Source organism: Poecilia formosa, unplaced genomic scaffold, assembly GCF_000485575.1.
Source record: "Poecilia formosa unplaced genomic scaffold, Poecilia_formosa-5.1.2 Scaffold428, whole genome shotgun sequence".
Lineage (NCBI taxonomy): Eukaryota > Metazoa > Chordata > Actinopteri > Cyprinodontiformes > Poeciliidae > Poecilia > Poecilia formosa.
In genome coordinates, this window is record NW_006800367.1 from 103,210 (window position 1) to 115,275 (window position 12,066).

At 37.7% G+C, this 12,066-nt stretch overlaps 1 protein-coding gene across 1 annotated transcript in view; it reads left to right on the forward strand.

Moving 5' to 3' along the window:
- The window catches only part of LOC103155424 (solute carrier organic anion transporter family member 5A1-like), a 30,193-nt gene that overhangs the window by 15,192 nt on the left and 2,935 nt on the right, over positions 1-12,066 (forward strand). Inside the window, exons 2-6 of the mRNA XM_007577103.2 lie at positions 2,200-2,332; positions 3,878-4,098; positions 5,209-5,373; positions 10,127-10,325; positions 11,411-11,570. Of these exons, the coding sequence (XP_007577165.1) occupies positions 2,200-2,332; positions 3,878-4,098; positions 5,209-5,373; positions 10,127-10,325; positions 11,411-11,570 (878 nt within the window). The remainder of the gene's footprint in view (positions 1-2,199; positions 2,333-3,877; positions 4,099-5,208; positions 5,374-10,126; positions 10,326-11,410; positions 11,571-12,066) is intronic.

Sequence of the window (12,066 nt, forward strand, 5' to 3'; positions counted from 1 at the left end):
AATTCAAAGTGCTTGAATGTATAATTTGTAGTGTAAATCCAGAACACATGAGAGTAAGTTAGAGATTTTTTTGTCCTTTTTATTTCGTGAAAACTGATGGTTTTGGGGGGGGTGTGTGGTACAATCAGGCGCCTATAAAAAACCCTGCAGAGGTTTTGTTTTTCAGAAAGGTGTGCATGTGTATTTTTATTATATTTTGGCTTCACAGAACTCTGTGGTGCTGCTATTTTTAACTTTTTTTTTGCAGCCTGACCTTCATGCTTACCTCAACATTAGAACAAACTAAATAAATGAGCCTGTGGTAAAGAGCTTCATGTAACTGTTGCTGTGTTGAAGCTCCTGCATATTTAAAATGTAAGAAAATGATTAAAATCTTTTATTTCTGGTGTTTTTAGAACATAAAACTTTTTGTTTATGATTGATTTTTCTCACTAATTTTTGTTTGTGCCAGTAAATAAATACACGTCAACATTAAAGCAGCAGAATTATTACAGAATCAGTGCGTGATTCAACACATTTTGCAGGATTATTTATCTGTACTGCTGCAGCAGTAAAAAAACGTTTTCATTCGGATGTTTTATTACAGGGACAGAAAATACTGCATCGCTTGCCGTCTTTAGGCTGTCCGGATTATTTATCACGTTCCCCATCCCGGGCGTTTGTCCGTCTTCACGTTTCTGTCAGCCTGGTTCTGTCTGATCCGACCCGATGCTCTGCAGCTCGTTGCGTAACGCGGCTGGAGGTCGGCGCAGGGTTTCCCCTCGTTCCCCCGTCCAGGATTATCCTCCATGCTGCTGAAGGCCGAGCTGTCAGCGCAGGCCGTATGTTTTATCATCCTGAGCTTCGCTTGTCTGTCAGGGGATGGAGGAGAACCAGGAAGCAGTTTGGTTCTGATTCTCTTGGACTGTCTGGGATATTTTTACAGTTTTAAATTGAAAACTCAAAGCTGCTTCTTTGATGGATAAATTAAATATTTAGCAGAATCTGCTGAATAATTTCTCCTCTTAGTGTTGACAAACATGTTTATTTGCTTTCTTTTCTTTAATAAAGTAATGCATGAAGCCTGTTTAGTTAACATGGAGCATAAATCTGACTTTTTAAAACACAATTTCATCATTTTAAAAATTATTTAAGATGTGCCAACTTATTATTTATCTATAATATTTCAATTTTTGTCTTGAAATATAAAATGAATCACTTCTTGGCCTGTAAAATGATTTCTTGCCTTAGTTTAAAAGGTGGGACTAATTGAGATTAACTCATTTTCAGGATCATCCTGGAGAGGAAAACTTTTACAAAAACTTTACATTTGATTATTTTTGGCCAAAAATCTTTAAACACGTTTTCAGTGAGTGCATGTCTGGTTTTATCCTCACTGTGTCACCAATAGAAAAGAAATACTAAAAAACTTCAACTGCATTTCTCTACAGTTTGTAAAATACAAAACCAAACAATTCATGTTTTACACAGCACAATAATGTCAATAAGTAAAAGCTGATTTACCATACAATACCTTCGTAGTCAGAAATAAAACCATTATTGAAAGTGGACCATCACCGGTGAACCCAGTGCTCTCAGTGGGTTTACTGGACCGGTTAGCTAAGCCTCAGTCTGGGTCTGTGCCTGGCCCAGCTTTGAGTTTTCAGTCACGCCATCACATTTTTGTGTTTGCTTTCAACCGGAGCCAGGGATTTATCCGCTGTAATTCCCTCTAATTGGAGAAATCTTAAATCCCAGCCTCCAGCCGGGCCCATATTGCTCCGTCATATGATCTGCACACATGACCGGCACTCACGGCTCTTATTGTTTCAGTAGTTGTGGTGTGAATTGTTCCATAAATCTTTAAAAAATTAGCAAATGTCACTGAGTTCATGAGCAAATTGATATCAAAGGTCATTCTCTGTAGTTCTCAGAGGAAGAAACTGTGACGTTTTCACACATAAGATGCAGAAAATGGTCCAGGGGCCAAATCCGGCCCCCCACAGCTTTTTCTGTGGCCCTTTAGACTCCAGACACACAAGCAGCACCTTAAAGATAAAATTTGTGTGTTTAAATATTATTTTATTAATACAAGCTATAAATGTGTATTTGTGCCCCCTAGTGGCAGTAAACGTAATAAATGCCTGTTTGTGTTTTTTTCTGCTCTCTAGTGGCGATGAAAAACGTAATAATTTAATGTTTACGTGTTTCTGCTTGCAGCCATCATGTATGTGATGGGAGCTCTGGGCCCGGCGGCCGGTTACCTGCTGGGTGGAGTCTTGATTGGGTTTTACGTCGACCCAAAGACCGTGGTGAACATCGACCAGAGCGACCCGCGCTTCATCGGCAACTGGTGAGACCAATTAGCCGCTCTGTTGGGAGGAGGTCAAACATTCCTATGCCTTACAATTGTTTTTAAATGTGTAACTTTTATGAAGAATATGTTTTTTTTACATATTTGTTAAAACTGTCACTATGCCAATCTGTGAAATGATCAATTGCCGTCTGAAGAAATTTACAGCTCCCGACCAAAAACAACCAATCAGAGCCAGGAGGAGGGTCTTAGTGCTGTCAATCAATGCTGCTCAATGTGCTAATGGCGGAAAAGCGACTTACTGTTTACAGGATAACTGTTTATCTGTTGTGTAACTTTTATGAAGAATATGTTCATAAAACATGTTCAGGACGGGATTTAATTTGATCCCATCTTCATTTTATTTTACTGATTAACTGGAGATTTAAGTTAAAAAATAAGCAAAACTCCATCCATCCATCCATCTGTCCATCAGTTCATTCATCTGTCCATCAGTTCATCCATCCATCCATCCATCCATCCATCCATCCATCTGAATGAACCCGTTTTCTTGTTTCTTTTCTTTTTCTGAAGCTCAATCATCCTGAACTTTCTGTTATGATGCGTTTTATAAATCGTTCTGTCGTCTCTCTGAACATGCCGCTGCTGATGATTCAGATGTTCAGAGCTGCTAGCGAAGCCGCCGTCTCTCCGCCTGCGTAGCCGGTGACTCAGCAGGAAGCGGCCGTCGGGCTTCCTGCATGAATTACAGCCGATGAAGGCAGGATGGGTGTTTGTGAACGGATCGGCTCATTTACGCCCAATAACATCCAGATCGCCTCTGTTCTCGCCTCGTGTCTCTGAGTGATCTGATCAGTTGAGGCTAGTCGCTTCACACCTGGGGTGGCGCAGTGTGTGTGTGTGTGTGTGTGTGTGTGTGTGTGTGTGTGTGTTTCCTGATCTCCCGTTGCTTCTGTAAATGAAAACAAACTGGAACATGTTGGTAATGTTCCTGCTAAATCTGCTCCCACTCTTGAGATTCAAAATGTTAATCTAAGGTGTTTTAAAAATGTTTGAGTCGCAATAATTTCAATATCCAATATTTTATATTCGCAGTGTCTCGCAAAAGTATTAATACCCCGTAAACTTCTTTGCATTTTATCACGTTACAACCAAAAGTCTCAGTTTTCACCGTGCAGCAAACGACGCTAAATGTTTCTGATAACATTTTCACATTTCTGCACCACTTTGTGTTGGTCTGTAACAGAAAATTATTTTTATGCTCAGAGTTTTTTTATGACAAAGTATTTGGGCTATACTGTTAAAAATGAAATAAAATTACAAGAATAAACTTGTATCAGAATAAAATTATAATATTATGAGAAAATAATAACTTTATCAGTATTCTCATGATACTACAACTTTTTTAATGTATTTCAACTTTATTCTCGTACAACTTGAGTGTCTAATATTATGAATCGTCATGTTTCTGTTTTGATTGGAGTACCTCACAATTTAAAAATGATGTGAATGGTTATGAATGTGATCTGACACCATAGAGAAAAGGTTTCTGGTTTGGAAGACTGATTCGGTTCCCGTTTCCAGGTGGAGCGGCTTCCTGCTGTGCGCCGTCGCCATGCTGCTGGTCATATTCCCCATGTTCACCTTCCCCAAGAAGCTCCCTCCTCGACACAAGAAGAAGAAGAGGAGGAAAAAGCTGAGCCTGGACGACATGTCCAGCGACGACGACGTGCTGAAGGAGAAGAGCAACAACAGCAAGCACCAGACGGTCACCTCGTCCTTGGGCTTCGGGAAGGACATCAAAGGTGCCAGCCGGCCGCCATCTTCCTTCTGTCTTAGAGCCGCTTTCAGGAGCAAAACATCTCTGCTGAGATGCAAAGTATTAAGAAAGAAACTAGTGGTTATGATTTCAGATTTAGATTCTTTAATGTTTTTTCTCTATTACTTGAGAGAAATAAGAGTTTAATTTCTTTGTAGCTTTAGTTCAGGGATTAAATCCTTCAAAATGCTCCAGTTTCAATTTGGTGTTTTCAAGGTTTTGAAAGTGCTTGATATTCAAACTGCACAGTTTTGTAATTTAATATTTGATTAAAGATTGGAAACATTATCTACAGTTGAAACCAGATATTTCACTCTTCTAGGAAAAAGATGTAAACACATTTTTGAATCACTATCTGAAGTAAAATCTTACTAACATTTAGTGTTTTAGGTTAATTACAATTACCAAGATTATTTCAATTTGCTAAATGCCAGAAAACTTTGCAAGAAATATATTTTTTAGATATTTCTTTGTATATTTTGTTTAAGAATTTAATTTGAGCAGGAAGGTCATTTACCTTTTAAGCAACATCTTTGGGTTGTTTCAACATAATCAATATTTAATATTTCAAATGGTTCAATTACTTATTGATCTGTTTAACTGAAATAAAGAACAGATTATATATTATACATAAAACAATGTTAATAAAATTAGGAGATTTTTTTGCTAAATTAGTGTTTTGATCTCGTTCTGGTCAGGTGTGTGAAATAAAATGTTTTGGTTTATTTTTCGTTTCTTTGCTACAAAATGTAGAAAATTCTCACAAAACAGGATTAATAACAGAAATGAATATTGTCACATATATCGTCTTTTTTTAGTTCCTTTATTGATTTTATCTTCACAGTTTGGTGCTGGAAAAGTTTGAAAACTTACCTTGAAAGTGCTTGATTTTTACTGTGGGGTAAATTGGTCTCTGTGGAAGAATTAGACTGGGAACAAGCAGAGAACCAGTTTTAATTTGATATGAAACAGACGTCATAATAAAATCTATATCCTTGATGCTTTGCAGATTTCCTCCTACAGAACGTTTTTTTTTCCTGCAGATGATTTTTAAGTAAACCAGACTTTTTCTTCTCGTCTCTCCGTCGTCTTGCAGATCTTCCCAAAGCTGCGGTGAGGATCCTCAGCAATGTGACCTTCCTCTTCGTCAGCCTGTCCTACACGGCCGAGAGCGCCATCGTCACCGCCTTCATCACCTTCATCCCCAAGTTCATCGAGTCGCAGTTCGGGATCCCGGCCTCCAGCGCCAGCATCTACACCGGTGAGCTGGAGAACAGAAACGTTCATGAGAGCGGAAACGTGTCTGTATTTAACGTCGGAGAGGAGATGCAGACAGCGGGACAACACCCTGCTCTGCTCAGTTCATCTAAGCCGCTCTGCAGAGACTTCCAGGGCTGCAAGCCAGCATTAATAATAAAGAAACTGCTGGTCTCCAAATGAAGGCGAGCACCGAGGAGACGGAGCTGCAGGACTGCTCTCCAAATATTCATAAAACCTCCACACACAAACACAGATATGCACTGAAACATGCAGTTAAATCAGCAGTTATACTGTTACAACTTCTTACACATTATAAGTTTAAACTCAGTTTACCTGCATGATTGCAGGAATAGGTACCACTGAGAATTAGGGCCATACTAAGAAAGCATAAAAAATAAAATTACATAAATAAAGCTAAAATAATACGAGAATAAAGTTGTTATATTTTGAGAATATAGTCGCAGAAAGTCAAAATAATATAAGAATAAAGTCATAATATTACAAAAATAAAATCATGAGAATAAAATCAAAATTAAGACAAAGTCAAAAATATTTTGAGAATAAAGTCTTGCAAGAATAAAGTGGAAGTAAAACAAGAATTAAGTCATAATATGACAACAAAAAAAGAATACGAAAAAAAAAGAAAAAAAATACGATAATTAAATTATAATACGACTTTTTCCTCTTAACATTATGACTTTAATCTTGAAATATTTAGACTTTTGAATAATATTTATATAACAGATAAGTATGTTTAATATTTTTATGTTTGACCACATGACCAATCCTCCTCCAGAAACGAGATAAAAATAAACACGAGTTATTTAAAACACCAGTTTTACCTTTTTAAATGTTAAAACACCAATGTTAATTGATGCCGATACATTATGCACCCCTACTTAAAAATATCCCGACATGAATTAGAATAAATATTGAATCTGAAGAGTTAATAAGTGTTGGTCATCAGCATTGGGAATATTAAATCTTTAGTTAAACCATAATCAAATGTAGAAAATTACAAGTTAGGAAAGAAAATAGGGCATCAGTAGTGTGGCGCTCATGAAGATGTGTTTTTTTTTCTGATGTTGTGAAGCATCACTAAGTGAAGCTTTAGGCTTCGTTTTGGTGTATTTTCCAGCAAATGGCTAACCCAACATGCAGCTGGTGACTTTTTTCTGTTCCAGTTTGTCAAACATCTGTTTTTAAATCCAAATAATGCTGAGAGTGGTTTGGTTTTTAGGGATAAAATGTGGAGCATCCATTTTTAAAGGAGGGTAAAGTGAAGCGTGTTAGTCGCTGGAACTCTTCATGAAGTTCATGAATGTTATTAAGTTAAAGGTTTCTGAACGATTCAGCTCATGTTCGCCTGAGTCTCCATGAAGTCACGCCTTGGGAGGCTTCTGATATCTGAGATCTTTAAGTGTTTGGTTGCATAACCGTCTCAGCTGGACCAGGAGTGGGCTGTGAAGTCGTGATTTAATCTGCCACTCAGACAGACATTTTGATTCCCACTTTATGCCCATCAGAGTAAAATCCGACCCAGAGAGCTGCTTTTACGTCTGAAAAGCTCTCCTGTCCTGAAACGTTCCACCTAATCCTCCATTTTAACACATTTTTTTGGTACAGATTTCTAAAAATCCCAGAATAAATAGCAATCTGTAATTGCTGTATAGTAATGTTGAGCTGAATGTTTTCAAAAAACCCAAACTTTAATGGTGGAAATGCATATATTATGTATTATTTGCACCCGATTCTTATACTGTTGAAGTAATTAAGCCAAAGCTGTACATAAAACATACATATTTGCATATTAGATTAAAAAAAGTATCTAAATCTATCTAGAACTCCTTAAATAGCATCGTTTTAGCGTTAACTGGTTGAAATTCTGTGAACACTTAATCTCCTACTAAGGATTGTAAAGCATCTTTGATTTAGTCTGCTTTTGCTATCCAATTATTAATCAGTTAATACAAAAATAATCAATTAATCTGCAAATAATCAAGTGTACCATTTCATTTTAAGCAATAAAACGAGCTGAATTTTTTGTTTATTTGCATATTTAATGTATTTAAAATATTTTATTTTAAAAAAGGCTTACGTGGTTAAATGGCGTAACCATTTAACCATATTTTAGTTATCGATCCAATTCATCGATAACTAAAATAATTGTTAGTTCCAGCCATAAAATATATAGACCTCTGCGAAACTGACCTTACAGATTTTTTTTTCATAAAGCCTGTCGAAAATATTGTAAGAAAATGGAAAGCTGACAAACCAAGTTTCAATGCTACTGGAGACGCTATTGGCTGACATTTGTAAAAAGCAGCCAATCCTAGAGCAGCATTAATTTCCCTTGATGCTGATTGGCTGAGCCCTCAAGTTCGAAATAAGGAAGACCGTGGGTTTTAGCTTCTGTGATTGCGCTACGACGGTTTCTGCTGTGTGTTGAGGCATATTAAGGTATATTTGGTGTTTTAACTATTAAAATAGGCAGTTATAAGCACTTTATTTGTTATGTTACTGTGTTATTATTGTGAAGGCTGAGGAATGTTCTCAGTCGCTCCTTTAGCTCAAATCTCCTGCTTGGTATTATCGTAAACTGTGTGGCGGAAGCTGGAGGCTGTGTTCAGCTTTCAGTTTTTCTGTTGAGGTTTTTAATTCACTGGAGAATTAATGACGCAGATTTTTATCTGTTTTGACCAGACATACTTCACACCGCCAGGCATTTGTAATGTTAGCCACACTGACTGTCACTAAAAACTCATAAAACTGTTATCTTGTCAGAGTTACAAAATAATGTAACTTGGTCTAGTTTCTAGTGCAAATATCTTTATAAACTAGAAATAAGACAAAACTATTTTACATGCAACTTTTCAGCAAAATACAGGAACTTGTTTTAAATCAATAATTCCTTAATGCTGATGAAAAAGTACTAGCTCCACTGGCAGATTATTTATCTTACATTTTTTCCATATGAGTGAAATAATTCTTAATTATTTTCCTATAACTGGATGAAAAGTTATATTTTAGTTAGTTTTTATCTTATTTCAAGTGTCTCTGCACTAGAAACTAGACCAAAAATACTTGATCCAATTTGTGTTTTTGACGTGTATTTAATTTATGGTCATCTTTAAACATTTTATTAGTTTACTAATAGAGGCTGTTGGGATTTGATGCATGTAGGGAAGAAGCTGAGAGGCAGCACGGTTTCTGCCTGGGCTCCACGCTCGCCGTCCTGCATGGCCTCCCACTCGCTGTGTGCTGCCATGGTGATGCATGGCTGCCTGGAGGCGGCGGCTGCGGCTGGGATGCTCAGCTCTCTCTACTGCTGCTCGCTGTTTAGGGCAAACTGATGGCTGCAAAAAAACAAAAGCAGCTTGGAAAAGTTGACCTTGACAGACATTAATGGGAAAATGGATCAGAGCTCTTAGATCAAAGCTGGTTTGTCCAAAAGAAAACCAGAGTAATAAAAAAAAATAAAGCTCATGCAATAATAAAAGTAAATACTCAACAAACACATTTCTTGTAAAGGAAAATGCAAAGTTTTGACAGAAACCACATGCAACTGAAAAAACGTTTAGGACGGAAAATAATAGTAATAATCTGAGACTGAAAGACGATCTTGAATCCACAAAGCAGTTTTGAGCAGATTTTTAAGTTTCAAATGTTTTTTTTTTACTCAAACTTTTTTCTGTTTCCAGGTGTTTCTTTTGAACAAACTTTATGGCTCCAATTTAGCTCCATAAAAAACTAACAAACTGCCCTGAAAGACCATATTTACGTTTATGATGGTCAAAGAAAAGAGTTATAGTTATATTTTTGTCATTTCTAATTATTAATGAATTAAAATCCTACAAAAACATCCACCTTTGTGTTTGTAGGACAGGAAAGTAGAAGAGGCATCACTTCCTGTCAGTTTAATGTAGAAACAGTGAGAGTTCTGCTTGTAAACAGGATTACTGCGCCTTTGTTTGAATTTAATTTGGATAAATACATTGTTGTTTCTGTTTTCCTTCCTGGACAAACAGAGCCTTGGTTTTACTATCCAGAAACATTTCCTGGGTAGTAAAATCAGAAATGACTGATAATTTATTCTCCATTTTACTCTCCTATCTTTGACTTTTAGCAATTCTTAGACATTTTGGACTGTTGCAAAACTTATATGTTGCATTTTATGCTCCAAAGTGACTTTTGGAGCACTAAAGCAAAAACTAAAGAACAACACTTCTGTTGTCCGTCAGTTTCCCTAAAAATATTCATTTAGCTGCAAAATGTTTACATATTTTCTGCTTGTTTGATCTCTGACTGCAGAATCCACAAACTAATGCAAAGTTCCTACATTTCTACCACATTTTGCTCATCCTACCTGCTGTGTTTATGCTTGTGCATCAGATTAACAATGCACTTTGCACTAAACACATCCAATTAGGAATTCAGCAGATGCACAGACTCTGGTGTGCAAACATTAAGCGATCTTTGTGAATTTACTCCACAGTGTTGTTAGTCTGTTATTAGCATGGTGCATCTGCTGCAGGTTTTTAGTTTTCATTGAATTAAACAGCTAAGGAAAATAAATAATCTGCACAAAAATGTATCTAGTTCTGGATATTTTTAAGTTGCCTGACTTGTTCCTTGTTTCTGCTCCATTATTTTGTAAGTGAAAAACTAACTGGACTCTCTTTAGATGCATCATTAGGCTCAGCAGGCGGCGCCGGCCCGGTCTTCTGATGCTCTGGTACTGTTTTGTCCCCCAGGTGTGATCATCGTGCCCAGCGCCGGCGTGGGCATCGTGCTGGGCGGCTACATCATTAAGAAGCTGAAGCTGGGCGCTCGGGAGTCGGCCAAGCTGGCGATGATCTGCAGCGGAGTGTCGCTGCTCTGCTTCTCCACGCTCTTCATCGTGGGCTGCGAAAGCATCAACCTCGGAGGAATCAACATCCCCTACACCACCGGGTGAGGAGAGAGAGAGAGTTGGTGTTGCTAAAACATGTTGAGTCGTTTCAGGGGTTTTATGTTTAATCTGTTCAAGAATTTCCTGCATGTTGCATCATTTTATTCTGTTATTAATTAAAATAATTCAACAAAAAAGTCTATGTGACGTACCAACATCATAATTTGTTTTTAAAAATGTTTTCCTAATAAAAAAATCTGAAAGGTGTGGCATGCACTTGTGTTCAGCCACCCTAGTTGAGGACTGACAGTAATTACACACTGCAAAATCATTCCAAGTATTTTTATCTAGTTTCTAGTGCAAATATCTTGAGACAAAACCAACTTATAAGAAACATTTCAACAAGATAAAGGAGCTTGTTTTGAGTCAGTTATTCCTTAGTATTGATTTAAAAAAAAGTCTCAGTTTTAAGTGAAAGCATCAGTTTTTTCAGATATTTTTTGTCATATAAATCTTATTTTTAAGGAAAAAGTGAGGGAGGGGGCGGTATTTTTTTGTTATTTGAATTAAAAAGATTGTAGATTTTAATTTGAAGCTATGTTGCCCAGCTGCAGTGTAGCTGGCTGTCTGAAATACTTCTGCACTGGTTTCAGCCTGCAGACATTTTAAACAACTTTTTGCAGGTAACCCCCCCCCCCCCCCTCGCCGCTTCTCGCCTCCACCGGTAAGCAGAAACTCTGAAAGGTTTTAATCTAATCCAGTTTGGCCCCCGGGTCCATTTCGTTATCAGCTCATCTGTAAATTGGTGGAGTCTGCAGATCAGAGCGGAGATGCTGCATATTGAGTCCGTAAACGGAGGCGTTTTCTGTTTGGACGCAGCGTCTCTCGGGGAGATTACGTGACTCAGATGGAGAGAGTCCAAGGACAGCTTGGGACAGACGCGCTCTGGATCGCTGCCGCGTCTTTTCACGTGTTTCTTCCTCCATCATCCTGCCTTTCTCCTTTCATCTTTTCTTTCTCCTCCCTTCGTACTCTATGCTCAATCATTTTTTTCACTAAATCGTCACTAATTCACGTGTTTCTTGCTGCATCCTGCTCATGTCGCCTGTTATTAGTCTTGCCTCTGAGTGTGTTTTCCTCTCCTCAGGCCGACGCTCACCATGACTCAGAGGAACCTGACAGGAGGTTGTAACGTGAACTGTGGGTGTAAAATTCACGAGTACGCGCCGGTCTGCGGCTCCGACGGCATCACGTACTTTAACCCCTGCCTGGCCGGCTGCGGCAGCGTGGCCAACGACACAAACGGGGTAAGAAACAGGGGTGGGAGGGGGGAAATGCACATGCAAATGATGTTTTACTACTAATATTTCAGCGGCAAATCTTAAAAACATGGAAATTCAAAAAGACAAGTCAAAAGCTATGTCAGAAATACAGAAAAGTTTATTTTTATTCTACAGAATACACACTTAAAATGACAATTCCTGAAAAATGGACAGGGATGATTATAAAACATATGCAGTCTAAGAATTTTAACAATAGGAACTGGTTGCAGAATTTTGTCAAAATTATACAGAAAAACTAAAATATTAGCATTCGCCCCTTTTAGAATTAATATTTTGTTAAATGTCTCTTAGAAAACATGTTTTTCATGTCATCTAAAAGCTTCTGTCTTCATTCTGACTGGATATTTGATCGATTTTATAGAGTTCAGATAAATTGGTCAGGGATTAGGTAAAAGTATTCCAGAAAATTAACTTTAGCCTGATTTATCCATTTCAAAACCAGTTCTGATGACGAGCCGCT